This window comes from Cibotium barometz, chromosome 33 (genome assembly GCF_041138505.1).
Source record: "Cibotium barometz isolate CiBa-2024 chromosome 33, ASM4113850v1, whole genome shotgun sequence".
NCBI classification, from domain to species: domain Eukaryota; kingdom Viridiplantae; phylum Streptophyta; class Polypodiopsida; order Cyatheales; family Cibotiaceae; genus Cibotium; species Cibotium barometz.
In genome coordinates, this window is record NC_141078.1 from 50,585,963 (window position 1) to 50,605,651 (window position 19,689).

Consider the following 19,689-nt stretch of genomic DNA (forward strand, 5'->3'; position numbering starts at 1 on the left):
ATATATATATATATATATAACAAAGGCTCATCCTCTTCGGTGAAGATGAGACTCGAAGAGAATGAAGATGAGACTCGACTTACCAACCTTATTATTTATATATATATATAAAGATGAGACTCGACTTACCAACCTTATTATATATATATATATATATATTTGGTCCCATCTATTTTCGTCAATATTTAATTAACGACAATAACATGACCCTTAACCTTGAGTCTTGTACGTTTAAGTTTGGACACAGGTTTGCGCATAACAGGAGTGGTCCGCTCTATATATAGAGCTTGCAAATTGTGTATGAGATGGAAATAGTCCTGTTCTTAACAGATAGGAGAGCATAGCCAAGGAACGACAAAGCCAATGAGCCACTCGCAGTACTTTCGAAATTGGAAACTTCTGTTTACTAAGCGTCGGCAGTAGCAAGTCAACAAGCGACTGTGCACGCAGGGCGCATGTACCCTAACATCGCCAATGAGCCCTATCTCAAGCATGATGCGTAGAATTGTCCTGCCCTTAGCCATCTCCACACACACACACGGAGAAATCTTTTGTAATGTACTCGGCCCCCCCCTCCTAACCCCCATTTCTGCGCTTTTACCTGTTATACAAGTGTGATACAATGTGTGAGAGAGAGAGGTACAGTCCTTGCGCAACGGACACCGTTTGATTGATTTTAACGTCTGGGAGGGTATGTACGGGACATGTACAAGCACACTGCAGACATTGTTACAAACATAATACATCACTATTTTTCAAACTTCCAAGTTTCATTTGGACCGTAACGTACACCACCATAGGATCATGGTAGATGGATCAGGATCGATGGTACACCACCAGAAAAATGAGGATTACGCAAGATGGATTGATTAAAGGATACTGTGCATCTACAAGAGATAAGAAAAATAGAGAATTCTTTTTAAAGACCCTAGCTAGACGCACCCTGAATGTAACAGATAAGGGGTGGACAACCACGATGCAGTCAGACTTGGTTTTAGAGCTATGGCAAGAGATTGAAATCGATGTCCACACCATCAGGGGATTCACCTGCCCTCCATTTCAACGTCACAAGCACCCACGTCTTTTCAATCGGAGTAGGCATGTCACAAGACCTGCTGCAGGCTGAAGGGTCATCGGGGCATTTCTTTTCTCTTGCAGCCATCTAAAAACTGGTAAATATTTGCAAGGGTAATATAACCCTTTGGGCCTATTCCTTTAAGGTAATATCTTTCAAGCTTGTAAGTTCTAATTATTTCATATGCACATATTTTAGCACAGCACCTGTGCAGCAACATAGGCCACAGACTAGAAGAACACTGATTGTACATTACATCAAAAAGTTGGAGCAACCACTATTGACAAAAAACCTATTTACAAAAAACAAGTTCATTTAATTTTTATAGTGTATCAAGGCATCATAGCCATACAAGAAGGTCCCCCGATATTGTTGTAATAAACCTGATTTTGTTCAATTTTATCAAAAAATACTGCTGCTCCAATCAATGTCTATCATCAGCTGGCTGGTGATTGTTCTGACAAATTTGGATCTCAGCAGAAAAACATCTTGGTTTTCATTTGCGCATGCAAGTCAGGGAAGTGAACAGGTATTGAACGTTCAGATCTCCCGGTCATGGAGGAAGTTTCCGAACCACCCTCGGAATCCAAGAAGTTGCGAGCATGTGTGGCTGCAAGATGCGCATAAGCAACCGGAGAAACTGCACCCACAGTACAACCAAAAAACGAAATGCTCAATAAGACGAAAAATCAGGTGGTGTTTCAAAAAAGTATTGCGTGAAACCTGCCTAGCCTGTAGATTTCAATGGTCAACAGTAACGTAGCAAACAGACTGCCTCCCGCCTGGCCTGTAGGTTTAAATGTGCAACACTAACATAGTACACAGATTGCATCCTAGTTATACTCCGTATATATACAATGTGTAAGTTTCTGCTCCTCACCAGTTGAAACAGCTGTTGTGCTCCGTGCATACCTGCATATTGAATGGCAACAGATGGGCTAATCATTTACAAAAACTGTGTCATACACAAGATATTTTCCATCAATGCAATATGGACTCTATAGCAGACCAGCAAAAAAAGGAGTGAGTCCACAAAGTCTGGTAAGACGCAAAAAGAGGGGCACCAATAGAGGCACCAGCAGAAAGGCACGTACGTGTAGCATAAGCAGTGTGTCAACTGCTGCAGTTCATCCACTGTGAAGTTATTCTCGTCGACTAACACATGGTAATGCGTCGGACGAGTTGTTCCCTGCAGTATCAACACCACCAAATTAGTGACTGGGACATGGCTGTCATGACATTGTCCTTTTTCACAAAGCCTACAACACAAAAAGGCCATGACTAACCAAGATTTGGAATTTATAAGATATTGGACTCACAATCAAGCCTGCATGAGCACAAAGGTAAAAGTCATAGTCTCTTGGATGACAAAGGCTTGCATCTATGATGGTACCTGTGACAAAGCAAACATTTGATGTTAATGAGAGAGATCACAGAGTGTGAAATTGAAACTGATTAGAATTATGGGAAATTAATGATTAATTGTTAAACAAAAGCAGCTTAAATTACCAGGTGCTACATTTCCAGAACCATTAGCCGGGAAAAAGCGTGTATGGTGCCTTTTTTGCACCACAATCAGAGTGATTTTTGGATCATAGTTCCCACTCTTGTCAATGTGGTCAAATGCCTACAAGTCACACATACATGAACAACAATCAGACAAGGTACCAAAGATCAGCAGCTAAAGGCACATGGCTGTACATTTCAAATGAGGATGATGGGCACATCGTACCTTTTTGAATGCAATAAACTCATCTCTTAAAACCTGCTCAAACTGGGACTCACTGACTCCATCCCTACAATGAAAAATGCTCACACAATTGGCACAAATTTTATTTTCTTTTTTTTGACTAGCCTTCAGCCCAAGATCCTCCCATTGTTACCGATTTTTCACCGCTCAGAGGCACTTAATTATCCACCCGTAAGCGATGCCACAGAGGAAGCACCAAGGAGGTTTTTGAACCCAAGACTTCTTGGTCCTATATAAAGACCTTCAGCACTTGGGCTATCACCCCATTGGCCAATTGGCATAATTTAGTAACCTTCAAATAGTTTAATACATGCATTTGAGATTATTGGCATATACAACGCAACCTCTGTGCTGGTAGGAACACCAGACCTAATGTACAAACAAGGGAAAATTTACCGGAAAATTATCACTTGCTTTGGTCGACGATCAGTGATTCCTGGAGCTTGCTTACAAGAACCATGGAAGTCCTTAAGAAGCTCTCTGGAAAATGCCAAAGCAACTGATTGTTGAGACATTCGAGACAGCGACACAAAAAAATACTCAATTCTACACTAAGTATCTTGTACATCTAAGGTCAACTTAGATTAGTGAAATCTGCTATTGGTATAAACATTAATCTCACACAATCATCCCTCCAGATTGTGAGTCCTCATACAGCCCTGTAATCATTTCCACTTTTCGTGATTGGGCTCTCAACCTTACTCCATACTTCGATATGTGTGGCCATTCCCTGGATGCTACTACCTGATATAAGCAAAGGGGAAGATAGCAAGGGACAATTTGATGGAACATCAGACAAACAGCATAGTAATGTGACATAGGAGTGAAACATGTCCATTTGCAAGAGTAATGGTGAGTTATGTATATACTGCAGCTATTGAGGGTGAATCTGAATATCCAGCAGGCCCGTGCGAGACATCCAAGCCAAAGATTACAGTAGGGACACGTGACACTTTCGGCAGTCGTCCCTGAAACTCAAGTGATAAAAGAGAATTGTACCCTCCAACCTGTTAAGAAGCAAGTAGAGTCAGAGTAAGCAATGTACATATGTATTTAACACAATTTTTTCCACCACTTAAGTATAACATACTTACGCTTTATATCGTGCATGGGAATGACTAGCCATTTTTTGCGTCTACAAGAAACAAAAATGCAGGTGTACGAGAGACCATGTTCTTGCCTTAGCATTGATCTTCAGAGCAACATTAGTCAAATACTGATCTTTAACTTGTCTAGGTGGAGCTATGCATTGTGTGATGATGGCGAGCTTTGTTTGCAGTAAGGTCTTCAATGGCCCTGCCATTTACATGCAAATCGGTCCTCTGTCATTGCAATCCATGCTTTAACCCTCTACTAAAATTTTGCCATGGAGATTGCAGCTACACACCATATAAATCACTTGTCTTGCGAACTGGAAGTATACACAACATAAACGCAGGTGGTGATTGCAACTTCTGCTTCACTTCCTGGATCATGTTGTGAACCCTCTGAGCAGCAGGCAACTGCTGGTTATGGCGGGGCTCTTGCAGAGTGAAATCATGGGCCGGCATGTTCTGCCATGTAGGTAAGACAACTGTTCAAAAATCTCAGCCCACCTATGGATTGAATCTACATGGAAGAAATTAGCTGGAATGATCCATTAAGGGATAGCCCATTACCATCCCTTTGCTGTTGCATACTCTCGCCAGATCCCGAGCAATCTGTTCTACAGCATGGGAGGGCATCTTTCCATCAAAATTCAAGACTATCCAAGACCTTATTTGGACAGCCAATGCCATAACCTGATAATTGTAGACAAAAAACAGGAAAACGTTAAGGCCTTGGACTGACCAGCACAAACCATCAAGCACATTCATACAAAAATACCAAAAATTGAAAATGAGGAGCTCCAAAACTCACCTTACTGTTGAAGTTCCACCTTCCACCCCGTGGTACCTCCTCAGTATTCCCAAATTTCAACTAAAAAAGATCAACTTTAACTACTTAGCACCCAAAAAACTCCTCAGCTCACTACAATGAGATAGAATACTCCTAGCTCGGTTTAATCTTACAGCTGGTGCATCCAAAAGCCTTCCAGGAACCTTCCTCATTTTTGTATCTATTTTGATGTTGAAATCACGTACCAGATCATTTGAATTATAATCACTGACATCCATAGCCTGGCAATAAAAGCACACAAATCAGTTCACTTTTCACACCCTCAGTGTACAGCTCAATTATAACGATGGAAATCTGAAACCTACACAAAAATAAAAGTGGCTTTTTTAGCAGCTTTAACGCCCATAAGACATAGGAGAGGAGCATGAAGTGACTGCTATACATGGCAGGAACATAGCTACCAACAAAATGCAAAACTACTCCTATTTCTGACCTTCTGTACCACATTCTTTCTCTGGTCGGGTGCCTGCCGTGCTTGATCAATCATCTTCTGCCTCTGGCTACTTGACAAAGCCTTGGTATATCTCTGACCCTCCATTATATTACAGAGCTGTGCACATACATGAGTTAGATTCAGAGTTCAGGATTTGATAATGTGCTGCCTCTGGCTACTTGACAAACCCTTGGTATACCTCTGACCCTCAATTATATTACAGAGCTGTGTACATACATGAGTTAGATTCGGAGTTCAGGATCTGACAATGTGCAGAACTCATGTTACAAACAGAGCATCAAAAGATTAAGAGTTCAGGATTTGACAATGTGCAGCACTCATGTTACAAAGAGAGCATCAAAATCAACACCTCAACTGGGATATAAGTAGGCCTCTTAGGCCTTCCTGCTGCTATGCATGGCAACTCCGGGAATCGGATGGTCATATTATACTGCATTTCATAGTATTTCTGGATCGTTAACTCAGTCTCTACCACGTTTCCAGTTTCATCGAGTCTCTTTTTCATAAACCTTTCACATCATGTAAAGCAACCCAAACAAGTGAGCATCACACATTCCGAAGCCAAGAATCAAGTCGTAATTGGATGTGCAATGCAGGTCGCACTGGAAAATTTAATGCACTTACTTTTGATCCGCGCAAGAAGCATCACTGAACCCAATAATTTTGTGTACCATCTGGGTATGTGGTGTCTCAACTTTGATTCCTTTCAGAACCCTCCTCACCTGCAGGGCAGTTATGTTACATGTACATTAAAAGAAACAAAAAGAAAGAAAAGCACCGAGTCAACAAGCATGCAGAACCACCACATCATTTAAGACAGCTTACCTTGTCCCAATCTATGCATCTTGGATTGGAGGGATTGAAACGTTCTCTAATGAACTCCAGGACACTTGAGGGCTTTATGACTGTTGTCGTAGCAGTGTCTGAAAAAACCACCACATCAGCAAGTATTGAGGGGGCATGTACCTATATAAAGCTGGTCTCTTATCTAACAACTCAGCCTTTCAAGTGAATCAAAACACATTGAAAGCATGGTGCCTATTCTTCTGATTTCAGTTTCACATTCATCAGCTCTGTTTCCACTGTTCGCTATTGCAATTAGTTGCAAAATTGTCAAAATAATCACTCACCCAGATTCAAAGAGAGCCCTTGAAGGGATGGCCGGAAGCTGACATGAAATCCCTGACATGTTTGAACACCTTCACCGATATCAGCAACACCAAACATGGGGCTGAAATAGTTGTCCTTAATTAAAAGGTAACCCCTGCATTTCAAAACAAGCCACTCAGTTGAACATGTCTTAAAATCATCCTCATTTTCATGCATATACCAACATCGAGTAATAAGTCATCAAGCCTACTTGCACTAAGAGAATTAACAATTTTTAACAAGCATCACATTTGAATAATGCATGCACTCTGCCAAATATTTTGAGATCTGGACGGTCTGATTATATGAGTTTCTAGACGATGTTACTTGGCAGCTGCATGTTGCCGCAAGACAATGTCAAGTACTCGTAGGGCATCTTGGGCCCTGTCATTGCGCTGGCCATTCAGCAGAGCACCTATAGCCCCCATCTTCACAGTAGCAGCATATTCAATCTTGACCCTGAACTCACGGCTCCTGGCGGCCACCTTGCGCTTCTTTTTCGGATCTTCCTGTGAAGCTGAAGGGTCCGCCCTGCACATATCACCACCAAATCAACAATCAGCAAACAATTACAATGTATCAAGAAAGCACAGCAACATGCAGGGTACTGATACAAGCGATGCAGTTTCTGATTCATGGTGTGTTTGATGAGTTTAACGCTCAAGCTGTGCATGAGGCACGAGGGCATGCATTACATTCTCACTGTGCTCAATGGAGGTTTAGTAAACTCAATAAATGGGAACCCCAGTGACTACTTGGACGTTTAACTTACTTCGTAATTGTAGATTCTTCGAGTAGTATAGAGAACTCCTGCGTTTGGAACTGGAGGGGACCTGCCGTGAAGAGGCTCTTCTCTCCATCGTAGGCAAACCTCTTGCCGCCGAACTCCTTCATGCCATACACTTGGTGGACCTTGGCCAGAATGGTCCGGCAGAGGCTCTTATTTGCGATTCCGTCGTTAGCGCCGGAAGCTGAGCCAGCGTCGGAGATGCTGACCTGCAACAAAACACACACACACACACACGCTGGAATCATGCATAATAGCTTTTTGATCATGAAGCTCTCCGTCTGTCGGAGATATGGACTAGTTTTCGACCTACGTCGTAATGGAAGACATCCTGTGTGCCCGCGTAGCTGACGCTGAAGTGATTGCATAAGAGATCGATGCGCTTGCCGCTTTTTCCCACTTCTGGCCTCTGCATCTGCGCTGGGGGCTTAAACGCGACTGCCGGCGGTCCTGCCGTTGCTGCTGCTGGTCCCGCCACAGCAGACTTCCCGCTAGGAGGCTTGTCCGCCTCGGAAGAGGAGGCAAAAGGGGGGTGAAGATTGCTGGTCTCCGCTGCAAGTGCATCAGACGAGCTAGGTGGTTCCGCCATCGCGGTCGAGATGTCAAGCTCGATTCCTACACATACATGCACAGAAGGACTTAACGATCCTTGCAAAAAAGGACGAAAATTTCTCTTCGGCCAACATGAGTAGCGGTATATATTGTGAGTACATTCCTACCGGGGTGACTGCCACATACATACCTCACCGAGGTGTTAGGACCTTGGAGGACTAAGCTTGAATAAGTCGTAAACACATTCTGATGACAATTGAATTAGTGAGAGACGGAGAAAAATGTAGACGCAGAGACCACTCATTGCGCTACCAGTCATCCGGAGTTCAACAGAATCCATGACGGACGACAAGAGCAGAACCAGAAATATATTCGTCAAAACTGCATTGCGCACAGTGAAACGACCAAAAAAAAAAGAGAGAGAGAGAGAGAGAGAAGCCTACAGAATCCCGCTGCCGATGGTTTTGTCTGCAGAGATCGCGGTTGGCTGCGCAAAGCGAGAAGCGAAGACTGCAGAAGGGGGCTAGTTCCTTAATACGATCCCCTAAGCTTGATTAAAGCCCCTCATGCAAGCGACTCCTGTTCGATTACCGTCCACTTTGGTGGTGCAGGAGTTCCGAGTTAGGTAAAATAATCCCAAATTTACAAGATTTTTAAACCTACCACGCCTGCACATGCATTTACTCCTTAATCACTCAATTCGATAAAAAATTTGCTGCGGGAAAAAAAACTAGAAGTAATTAGAGTAAATAGCCCACTAAATTTGCTTCATACTAATAAATACTCTGGAAATAAAGTTATTAAATCCAAGTAATGATTTCGTTTATGAATAGATAGTGGAGATTAAAGTTTATTTATGATAGATGCACATTTCGATAATTGCTGTATTATTGTAGATGTAGATTGAGTTTGCTTTTTATGGTGCTTTTCCGCCATGATGTGGCTAAGCCGCCCCACTACCTCTAAGAGTAAGGTACTGGGCTGTCCTAGCATAACATAGGCTAGCACGCCGTCCCCATGATTTAATGGGATTCTCATCGCAATCTCCCCAAGGTAGTCCTTCAGAGTGCTGGCAAAATAACATATTTTTCATCAAAACGAGGACAACTCTTGGTTTTTGTTTCCCAAATTCCGGTTTTATAACTAAAACATACCCAAAAAAAAATTCATTCCTTACAATGAGTGTTACATCAAATTTCATCCCCTTTTTCTTAACTGTGGCTATAGTAAAAATACACTTTTTCTATATAAGAAACTTTGTGGGCTCAAAGTCATCTCAAGGCAGTTGTAATGAAGAGGCAAAGAAGCCCGAAAACTGTGACAATGGAAGTTGGGGATAAAGATGAGTGGAAGGGCATGAAGCTTTTTGTGGCTTAGGGACCTCGGTCACGTTGTAGTACCTCAAAGAGGAGCCCAAGGCCATGTTGTATATGCTGAATGCCCAGGCTATGGATGGTCCACTCTCACACTTGGCAACGCTCGCCTCCAAGACGGTCATGGACTTGGCTCTTGCAAGGAAGCACGAAGCTCGGAAAGCCCTTTTGGTTTTGTGAGCAGGTTAGAAGGTTTATGGAGCTCCTAACGAGAGAGAGAGAGAGAGAGAGAGTTGGAATTCCAAATTGCCTTTAATTTTAAGGGATGAAATTTGTACATTTTAGTTATAAATCCTAGCATTTGTATGATTTCTATTGATTTTCAAGTCTAAATTCCAGTTACACGTACGTGTTGCCTTTACCTTTTAAGTGTTGAAAAAAGCATTTTTTTTAACACTGGCTACGTGTAGATATAAAGGACCAGTGCTCGGGAAAACGGCATTCTTGGCAACAGGAAATCACTTGTACTAAAAGAAGAAATCTTTGATTTGGAAGAAATCCATTTCAAGTTCTTGGAAGTGGGTGTGGACGAAGGCCTCCACGAACTCAACACCTTGGCCATTATAGAGCGTCTCGAGCCTGCCATTGTGTTGGGCAAGCGAGAGGTAGCCAACAAAAGGGTAGAAGTCAAGGAGAGGCTACTCTTCAAGATGACGATCGTGCAAGTGTGTAGTAAGGCTTGATCCAATGATGTAGCGTTGTAGAAGAGAAGCCGAACTCATCGTCGGTAGAGTTATCGCCCCCGGTACGAGCAAATGACATTCAAGCTGCCATGCTCTGACAGCTAGCACCACCATGAATTTGCCTAGCATGTTGATTTTAACATCCCCATCTTCTTCTTCTTTTCAAACTCCAAACTCCTATGCTCCCCCTCATGCTTGGGAGCTGACACGTGTCCTTGTCTCTTTTCCCCTCCTCTTGCCACATGTAGCCTAGTATCTCTCCCCTCTTGCCACATTTAGCCTAGTCTCTCTCCCCACTTGCCACATGTAGCCTAGTCTCTCTCTATCTTGTTGCCATGTGTAGAGAGGGTTCATGTGCTTAATTGATAGTAGAGATAGATCCCATCCTCTTATAGCTTTGGCCAGCCCATAGGTGCTTAAAGACAACCAAGCCTCATTCAAAAACATGTAGGTCACAAGTCACAATAGTACATACCTTTGGTCCTTGCAGGCTGGTGTGTGGATATGCATGTCGTACTCTCACAACCACATGGGTTACAGCTCACAAGTTAGCTCAAGCTGCATATAGGCTCACAGTCAGTAGGTTCACATTCGCAAGCTACCTGCATGCTCAGAGTGTTGAGAGCAGATATCGGGTGTGCAAGCTCAGTAGGTGATGCGAAAAACATTATGCCCTTCTAAATGGCATCCCTTTGACTGGCTGGACCAAGCCTCTAATTAGTGCGCCCCTCATCGTGTGCATCACAACTAGAGCAAGTACATGCTCCCATCTGATTGGCGCAAGCACGCATGTGTACCTGACTGGTGCACCTATCGTCAACTGCAGCAAGAGCAAGAGTGTGCATCGACTGGAGCAAGAGCAAGCATCTGCATCAACTGGAGCAAGCGTGCGTGCCTGCAACAACAAGAGCAAGTGTGTGCGTTGACTGCAGTAAGAGCAAATGTGCTTTCCTGACTGGTGGAGCACTGGCAGAACAAGAGCGATTGGAGCAAGTAGCATGAAGAGCTGAAGCAAGCGAGCTTGCACACCCCTCATTGACTGGAGTAAGTGACTAGCAGAGCACGAGTGACAAGATGCCTTTTCTAGCACATGACCACTTTTCTATGCGTAGATGTTGTGTTCGAGGAGGTCTTTCCGGCTCTGCACGAGGCATGTAATGCTTTGCTTCTCTCTCTCTCTCTCTCTCTCTCTCTCTCTCTCTCTCTCTCTCTCTATGCAACACGTGTGTGAACCCCACATTGGAGGTTTTTCTCACTCTATAGAGGCATAAAACCCATGTTGACACTTACACGTGCCACGTGACAGATCCTCCTTTGCTTGCCATGTGGCACACCTCTCCTTAAGAGAATATAGAGAAGAGATATAGATATAGTTAATGTATAATACATGTTATCATGTATTAGCTATGAAATTTTAATGTGTAGCTCTATCTTTGAACCTGTCGAAAGAGCTCATGTTCACCTGCAGTGGTGGTGGCAACCTCCTCTAGCTCGTTCTCTTCCACAATAGTTTCTTCGTTGTTGACACCTCCAACTACACCACCCTCCACTACCTTGACCTCTCCTATGACCTCCTCAACTTTCCCTTGCCTCTGCTAACATCTTCCTTGCTGCCTCCTATACTTCTTCTCTCCTTCACCTCAACCTATCCACCAATAAGCGATCTGGACCATGTTAAAATTAGAGCAATGTGATGAGCTATGGTGGATCAAATACTAGAATCAACATCATTAACAAAGTGATTAGATGATAATTAAGACGTGATTAGTGAGTAATTAAGACGTGACTAGTGAGTAATTAAGACGTAATAGCTTAATGTAGGCATGGATAATCAAAAACCAGCAAATTCTCATTAGGCCAATGCCTCAATTTATAGAGTTTACATCCAAGCATCCAATCCCACTGATTTCTCCTTGATTCACTCCACCTCTTTTGCTTGATTCTCTCCACCTCTCCCAGAATATCTCCACACTGATTTCTCCTTGATTCACTCCACCTCTTTTGCTTGATTCTCTCCACACTTCCCAGAATATCTCCACACTTTCTAAGCATCTAATCCCACTGATTTCTCCTTAATTCACTCCACCTCTTTTGCTTGATTCTCTCCACCTCTCCTAGAATATCTCCACACTTCCTAAATCTTCTCATGCTACCCTTTATTCTCTCCCAGTAGATTCTTCTCACCTTTTCACAGGTTCTCTCACATTTACACATCCTCTTTTACAGCCTCTTGCCAAGGGCTTCTTCCTGCACACACCCTATTCACTTGTATATTTTAACACCTCCCCTCAAGTGAATACTCCTAGCACACCTGGACCCTATACCAAGTTTCCCTCTTACTTGATAGTCTGCGAGACCAGTGTCTAGCACACCTCCCCTCAAGTTAACTTAGCACACCTATATCAAGTTTCTCTCTTACTTGATAGTTCACGACCAGTGTCTCAAGTCCCTAAACTCATAGTCCTTGACACACACTCTCTCTCTCTCTCTGTCCAAGGCTTACTACAAGTGCCTGCGACCTTGACTAAAGTGCTCACACATACATCTACCACGTGGCCTACATCATCGGTGGCTCAGAGGTGGTTTTACTTTGTTGGGGCAGGTTACATTGGGTTGTGGGGTCTCTCTCTCTCTCTCTCTCTCTCTCTCTCTCTCTCTCTCTCTCTCTCTCTCTCTCTCCGAGATTTTCACATGGCTCCTCACTCTTTGGAGCCTCACATCTTCTCTTGTCTTCAGTCTTCTTATCATGGCAGCTTCTCTCCACGCGTTCGTCTCTTCTTTTAGTCTTCTTGTGGCAGCTTCTCTTCTCGTGTCCATGTCTTCCTTCAATGCTTCCTCTAAACCTTCTTCTCGGTGTGGATCCTCTTCTTGGAAAGAGATCTTCTTCTTCTTTCATGGTTGGGGCCATGAAAGAAGAAGCTCATGGCTGGGGCTATGAGCTTGTCCGTCAGGTCTTCTTGCTCCATGTGAGCAACATGTTTAACCGCTTTGCTGACAATTCTTTTGGGCTTTTGATGTTTATCTTGTATCATTATGCAATGCAAACCCAAATCTATGCGGGAGGTCTTACCTCTTGCCTTATTCTGGACAAGGGTAGTGTCTGATCCCATTTTTACATTGATGTAATGTACCCAATACATAATGCATATAGCATTCATTCTTATGCACATTCCAAATGCAACTCTGGCTATGAATAATCTTGAATTTGAGTGAGATTTGTAGGCATTAACCAAGGGTTAAATGCAAAATGATGCTTACCACAAATTTATCAGCATAATTTTACCAGAAATTACATTAAATCAAGGGTAACCAATTTGTACGGAATGGTTGGAGTATCAAACCAACTCCGAATTGCAATCTGAAGTTATAGGGATCTGTATCAGATATCTAATGGTTAATTTGAACCCTCAATTGCACCAAAGTATAGTGATTAGCACTGAGATGATTAATCATTGATTAGCAAATTAATCCTCTATTTTGTGTGCAAAAAATAGAGTATGCGGGGAGCCCAGATCTGAGGCCTTAGAGTTCAAATGAGCTCAAATGCTTTCAAGGCCATCAATAGCAATTAGTCTAGTAGAGGATTAAGCCAAGAAACACAAGATTTGACCAAACATTGAATGCTTAATCTTTGTTTTACCAAAGTCACCTGTAGATTTGATGAAGAGCTTGGATCTCACTATAGACTTGATCAAATCAATTTCTGACTTCACTAGCTTGTAGAGCATGCTTGAAAACCCCCGGGGCTAAGAGGAATTAGAGTCATTGCAACTGATGAAGAAGAAATCTCATTTTTCACTCAGAAAACAGGCGCCAGCGAATCAACGAATTTTCAGAGTTCTACGCTGTGGTTTGACGTTTCGTCTTGATGGGTTGAATCGTGGGGATGATGACTGGAGAATATAGCGAAGAGATGATCTTACATTCATCTCTTCTTTTTCTTTCCCTTTTGCATGCTTCTATTTAAGTCAACTTGTTCTTTTTTATTTATAATAACCATAACTATTTATTATTATATACATGCGAGAACATGACAACAAGATTTTTATATCTGCATTTCTACATCCCTAGTATGTGTATACATGCAACTACTTGAGCTGAATGTTATTAGGTAAGACCAAAAGGTGATAAGTTCCAACTCAAGAATGATTTCAAGGTCCCAAGAAGCTCAAGTATAACCACCACCACAGGCATCTTTTCATATTTGGCATCCAACGCGGTCCTAGCCTAAGCCCCTAGTAGGCAAGCCCATAGGATATAATGGAGCTAATCTTCCTCGAATCAACAATAGGGTCCTATACCCAAGAAAATTCAAATATCAACAAGGAACTCCCCTCTTAAATATGTCATTATCACAAAGAATCCATTGACTCTTGATCCCAATTTACCATAGGAAAACATTAAATATTACATTGCCACTTCCTTAGGCAACATGAAGAAAGAGTTGATGGATGTGTTATGGACTATTTCTACTCTCTCAAGAAATCTCCCATTCTAGCAAACAATGAAATAGACTACAAACATTGTGGGATTCTTACCTTCCTTCCAGACAAAGATCTCTTTAACCTCCAAGCATCACCAGTGTAGTTACGAGCTCCAATCTCCCAAGTTTCCTCCTTGTTGTCACCTCAAGAAGTTAGCTTCACTTCCCTCCAAGGACTCATTTGACTCTTGCTCACTCTCACATAACAAGCAAAAGGCACATGCACCAAGAATCATACACTTACTCTCAACTCTCTCTCTCTCTCTCTCTCTCTCTCTCTCTCTCTCTCACACACACACACACACACACGCACGCACGCAAGACTAGAGTATGAGAGTGTAACAAAGGGGATTTTAGGATGCACATGTAAAAGGGGCATGGGCTAGGCACTTGGGCTTATGGGCATCTACACACGTAGGATTGGGGAACATATGGCCTTGGACTATAAAAGTCCCATGGCTTATGTACTTGGGACCTTTTTGACTCTTTTATGGATTTTGATTATTGATCATACTTTTGTTGGAGCTCATGCTTCTATGGCTAATTCATGGTATTCTTTCTATGTTTAAGTGACTACTTATGATGATGAGTGGACCTTGGCTTTCATGGGAGCTGGTCATGATCACTCATGTGTCGATCAACACATGGATATGTACTTACTCTTTTATGACTTTTGATCATTGATCGTACTTTTCTTAGAGGTCATGCTTCTGTGTCTCATTCATGGATATGTACTTGGGACCTTTTTGACTTTTTTATGGCTTTTGATCATTGATCATACTTTTCTTGGAGCTCATGCTTCTATGGCTCGTTCATGGTAGTCTTTCATGTTAAAGTGACTAATCCCTATATGATGAGTGGACCTTTGCTTTCATGGGAGCTTGCTCGTGATCCCTCATGTGTGGATTAAGACATGGATATGTAATTGGAAACTTTTTAACTCTTTTTTCACTTTTGATCATTGATCATACTTTTCTTGGAGCTCATGCTTCTATGGCTGATTCATGGCAGTCTTTTCATGTTTAGGTGACTACCCCCTATGATGAGTGGTGACTACCCCCTATGATGAGTGGAGCTCATACTTTTCTTGGAGCTCATGCTTCTATGGCTGATTCATGGCAGTCTTTTCATGTTTAGGTGACTACCCCCTATGATGAGTGGACCTTAGCTTTCATGGGACCTGGCTCATGTGTGGATTAACACATGGCTTCTCATGGATATGGCTTAGATCCATCCATTCTCGTATACCATCTTGGTTAGATTCCTTCATTGCATTGGTATCAGAGCTATATCCCTTTATTACATTGGTATCAGAGCCATATCTCAACTTCAATGTCGGTATCAAGGATATATCCCTTCATTGCATTAGTATTAGAGCCATATCTTAGCTTTAATACACAAAGTTAAGATGTGGGAATGGATTTAAGACATATCCATGAGAAGCCATGTGTTAATCCACACATGAGGGATCATGAACCAGCTTCCATGAAATCCAAGTTTCACTCATAGGGAGTAGTCACCTAAACATAGAAAGAATGCCATGAATAAGCCATAGAGGCATGAGCTCCAAGAAAAGCATGATCAATGATAAAGGTCAAAAAGGTTCCAAGTACATAGGCCACGTGCCTTTTATAGTCCCAAGGCCACATGTGCCCTAATCCTACATGTGTATCCTAAAATCCCTTTTGTTACAAAGCATCCCCTCCTACAAATGGTTTTATCCTTGAAATTGAAGGGTGGTTGCGCACAAAATAGACACATATAGAAGGCTATATATAGAAGCCAAAATCAACCATACTAGATGTCGATGCCAAAGCCTAAATGGATGCCAAAAACACAAGTCATGCCATGTCAATACCAAAGTCATATGACCCCCCCAGGAATCAAACGGAAAGGCAAGTGGTATGCCAGGCTAAGGATACAACCACTTGGATCAAAAGGAAATCCAAGCCAAGAAAAATCCAAAGTAATGACTCTCCAATTGCCTAGGTTAAATGAAAAATCTAGAGAACCAATATAGATGAAAAGGCTAACTATTCTCCTGCCTAGATCAAAAGTTAGTCTGAGGCACAAAAACTCCAAGATAATGGCTTTGTATCCTCCACAATCAAATGGATAGGCATGATACACATCACAAACTCCCAAAGTTGATGTCATAATAGATCCTGGGTCAAAAGGAAAGCTCCAATCCAAGGGAAATCTCACTAGCCCACCATCATTGTAATTGTAGTGTGAATATGGCACCGAGGGTATCCATCAAATGAGCTTGAAATCCATGGGGCTAAAATGTCAAATGATCTTAACACAAAGGCCAGAGTGTATCGCAAGTGCATCTGAATGTTGTACCATATAATCATCTACCATGCATCTCAAATGACACATGATGCATGCAAAAATGAATGTCTAAGCTCCAATGAGAATAGGATTGTGTCGACATTCATGGAAGCCAAAGGAGCACATCTCAACATCGTGCAAGAATAAATGTGAACTAGAATACCATTATCCACTGTATCAATATGTGTTTGGCCCCATGATCCAAACCATGCACCAAATCATCATGTATAAATCCTTGTATGTATGTGTGATCCTCTAAGGTAAAAATATAATCAATCATCCCTGAAGAAGGACAATGTATTCACACATGAGAGATAAGTGGAATCCTCCATAAAGTCACTAATCCTAGAATCTCCAAGGTCATTAAAGTAATCCTCATAAGTACGGTCTATCTCCATCAATACTGGATCTAAGAAAATGTCTAAATCAAATGTAAAACTCTCTAGATCCATATTTATAATCACGTGTCTCCTACAAGATCTCACCTTAGTAAAGTCATCACTACCATCATGCTCAATGCTTGACTTCTCGAATATATGCACTGTACCTATATAAATGATACTAAGTAAACTATGAGAACTAGGAGTAGTGGTATCATGAATGTCTTCACATGTGAAAGCCTGAGAATAGCCTAATATATTTAGCACAAGAAACTCAAGCCTATGCTTGTGTATACTGTGACTCCACATGCAAAGTATCACCTACCTCATGTATGCTAATGAATGCATCACTAATCGAATACTAGCCCACGAGATCATCTAATGCCAAACTACGATCCCTTAAAAGGTAGGTAGGCCTAGGTGTATCAACAATTGTAATGCTTGATGCCATTCTTACCCTCAAAGTCATGGCCACATGATCTAGCTCACACACATCACTATTACATACATCATCATCATGTGCATATGTGTCCATGTCATCATGTGCAGATATATCACTATCATCATGTACATGTGTATCATTATGTGCATGTGTGTGTGATACATCAATATCCTCGTATGTGTGTGTACGGTATGTCATCGTGTGTATGAGCATAAGATACATCATCATCATTATCTAGATCTGTGTTGATGTAATCTACACCATTAGAAACACAATCATGGCACCTCAAGAGTGTAGGACATAATTGTACAAGTCACCAAAAGAAGACGTCCCATCTGAGCAATGTCAAACCATCTGTATCGAGGTAACCAAGTAACGAGTCAATGAATTCGCTGTGTAGACCATCTGGCACAAATATCATCCTTATCAAATGATGCCTCAAATGACTAGGCAACAAACTTGCAAGCTTGAATATCCAACCATGACATGAGTATGCCTCCTTATCATAGCATGAAGTCAGCAAAATGAGGGTACAAAGGTCTAAGCCTCGAAGTACCAAAAGTATGTGTGAACGCAGCAAAAGATATGTGAACCATGAGACAAAAAGGCCACTCAAGATATTGATCATAGAGCCAAGTAGTCAATGCATGAGCGACACTCCTAAGTTCAGGATATGTGATGGTAATATAGTGATGATGATGATGATGGTGTGTAGTGTGTTAGTTACAATAAGAAGGATAAAGGTAATAAGAAGGACCCATAGTGTGTGCAAATACCACCCAACACACTCAAAGCATGTGAACGCACAAAACCAATCACAAAGTGTGTGAAAAGGAGCTAACAATGCACTAATGCATGTGACACACCTCACAAGATACAAGGTATGTGAACAATGTGTTAATGTGCCAATGCATGTGAACAAGATCCCAAATGAGCTCTAGCATGCGAACAAGGCTTGATAATGCACGCAATGTCACACTCCTATGAATGGTCACCAAAAAATGGTCACGAGTGAATAATCTCTATAAAATATAGTGTATAACACCCCTCACAAATACCCCAATGCATGTGAACAAGACCAAATGAACTCTAGCATGCAAACAAGGATCGATAATGCAAAAAATGTCACACCACGTGTGAATGCTCACCAAATGGTCACGTGTAAATAATCTCCACAACATATAAAGTGCATGAACACCCCTCACAAATACCCCAAGGGTGTGAATACCATGATATGAAAAGGAAAATAGGAGGAGATTCCAAAAAATATAGGTAACCCACTGTGAGTGAAAAGGGGTTCTTAAACCCTAAACTTGGAGAGGTGTGAAAGGCTAAGGAGTAGCTATTCCCCCTGCTAAAATAGACCTTAAACCCTAAACTTGGGGAGGTGTGAAAGGCTAAGGAGGAGGAGATGTTCACCTTTCTAAAGTAGACCTCAATGGAAAGCATTATCAAACATTGCCTCTCATAACACAAGCTCTTGGCTCATGGAGGGTCTCTGTAGGAACCCTTGCCTACCCAGTATAGTGGCCATGGTGTGAATCTGAGAGCTATGACCTTGTTGCTTCAAGATTATGACTACATTATACCATCATCAAGTTTATCATCTAGTTGGTATGACTGAGATAGTCTCTTCTTCTCCACAGATGACATGAAGTCTTTGGTTATGCAGTAGAGGGAGAAGTGTTTGTCACTGTGTTAATGTTGCAGAACTATAGGTGTTAATGCTACAGAATTGTAGCTTTGAAATCTTATGTTCTTTTACACATATTGTTGATGTTGTAAACATGTAGTGTGTTTGATATTGATGATGACTCCTGTTCTCATTGCTTACTTAGTTTGGTATTAAGCTTTGATGTAAATTTTCTTTTGCAACTCTATTACTAACACCTTGTGTGCAGATAAGGAACCTGAGCACCGGTTATGTAGTGGTGTTTACACTAGAAGGGTTAGGTTGAACTCCCAATGGGATTGGCAGCCTTTTTTTTTTCACTAATTTCTATTAATACTGCACATTTGTATTAAAAAAGTCTTTGAAATGCATTCTGCATAGCATTGTTTGCACAAATGTGCACCGAAACTATATATGCACTTTTCTTGATTGAGTACATGCACCAAACACTGTTTGTCTGGTGTTTTGTCCCTTTTTGAATCTTTTTTTATAAACTTTGCTTGTATAGCAAGCTATTTTTGCAAGGAAATGAACAAGAATTGTAAAAGAACGAGAGGTTACTCACTTACTTATATGCACAATTGTGTCTAAGTAAAGATTTGTAATCTGATCACTCT

General features: G+C 41.7%; 1 protein-coding gene across 2 annotated transcripts; it reads right to left on the reverse strand.

Moving 5' to 3' along the window:
* Positions 1-1,368: 1,368 nt before the first annotated feature.
* On the reverse strand, positions 1,369-8,345 carry LOC147619688 (protein argonaute 16-like). Of its 2 annotated transcripts, XM_086773598.1 has the most exons (24): positions 8,149-8,257; positions 7,896-7,951; positions 7,467-7,768; positions 7,139-7,362; positions 6,694-6,897; positions 6,348-6,481; positions 6,043-6,140; positions 5,842-5,939; positions 5,567-5,726; positions 5,197-5,313; positions 4,877-4,984; positions 4,725-4,784; positions 4,484-4,606; positions 4,213-4,378; positions 4,006-4,121; positions 3,695-3,832; positions 3,448-3,569; positions 3,222-3,305; positions 2,808-2,871; positions 2,585-2,702; positions 2,395-2,468; positions 2,170-2,264; positions 1,956-1,987; positions 1,369-1,715 (listed from the first exon to the last, which is right to left on the reverse strand). In XM_086773598.1, exons 3-24 carry the CDS (start codon positions 7,740-7,742, stop codon positions 1,549-1,551), a joined length of 2,778 nt encoding a protein of 925 aa, XP_086629724.1. In that variant the 5' UTR covers positions 7,743-7,768; positions 7,896-7,951; positions 8,149-8,257; the 3' UTR covers positions 1,369-1,548. The 2 variants fall into 2 exon arrangements, with proteins under 2 accessions (XP_086629724.1, XP_086629725.1); XM_086773599.1 differs by lacking the exon at positions 7,896-7,951 and having other exon boundaries at positions 8,149-8,345.
* Positions 8,346-19,689: the final 11,344 nt, after the last annotated feature.

Bases quoted from the DNA above. Each gene is read 5' to 3' on its own strand.
- LOC147619688 (XM_086773599.1), bottom strand. From the start codon at position 7,742: ATGGCGGAACCACCTAGCTCGTCTGATGCACTTGCAGCGGAGACCAGC. The intron at 6,482-6,693 runs GTAACATCGTCT...TTTGAAATGCAG, and splicing joins CGGCAACATGCAGCTGCCAA to GGGTTACCTTTTAATTAAGG. The intron at 1,716-1,955 runs GTGAGGAGCAGA...CTGTGGGTGCAG, and splicing joins CACAACAGCTGTTTCAACTG to TTTCTCCGGTTGCTTATGCG.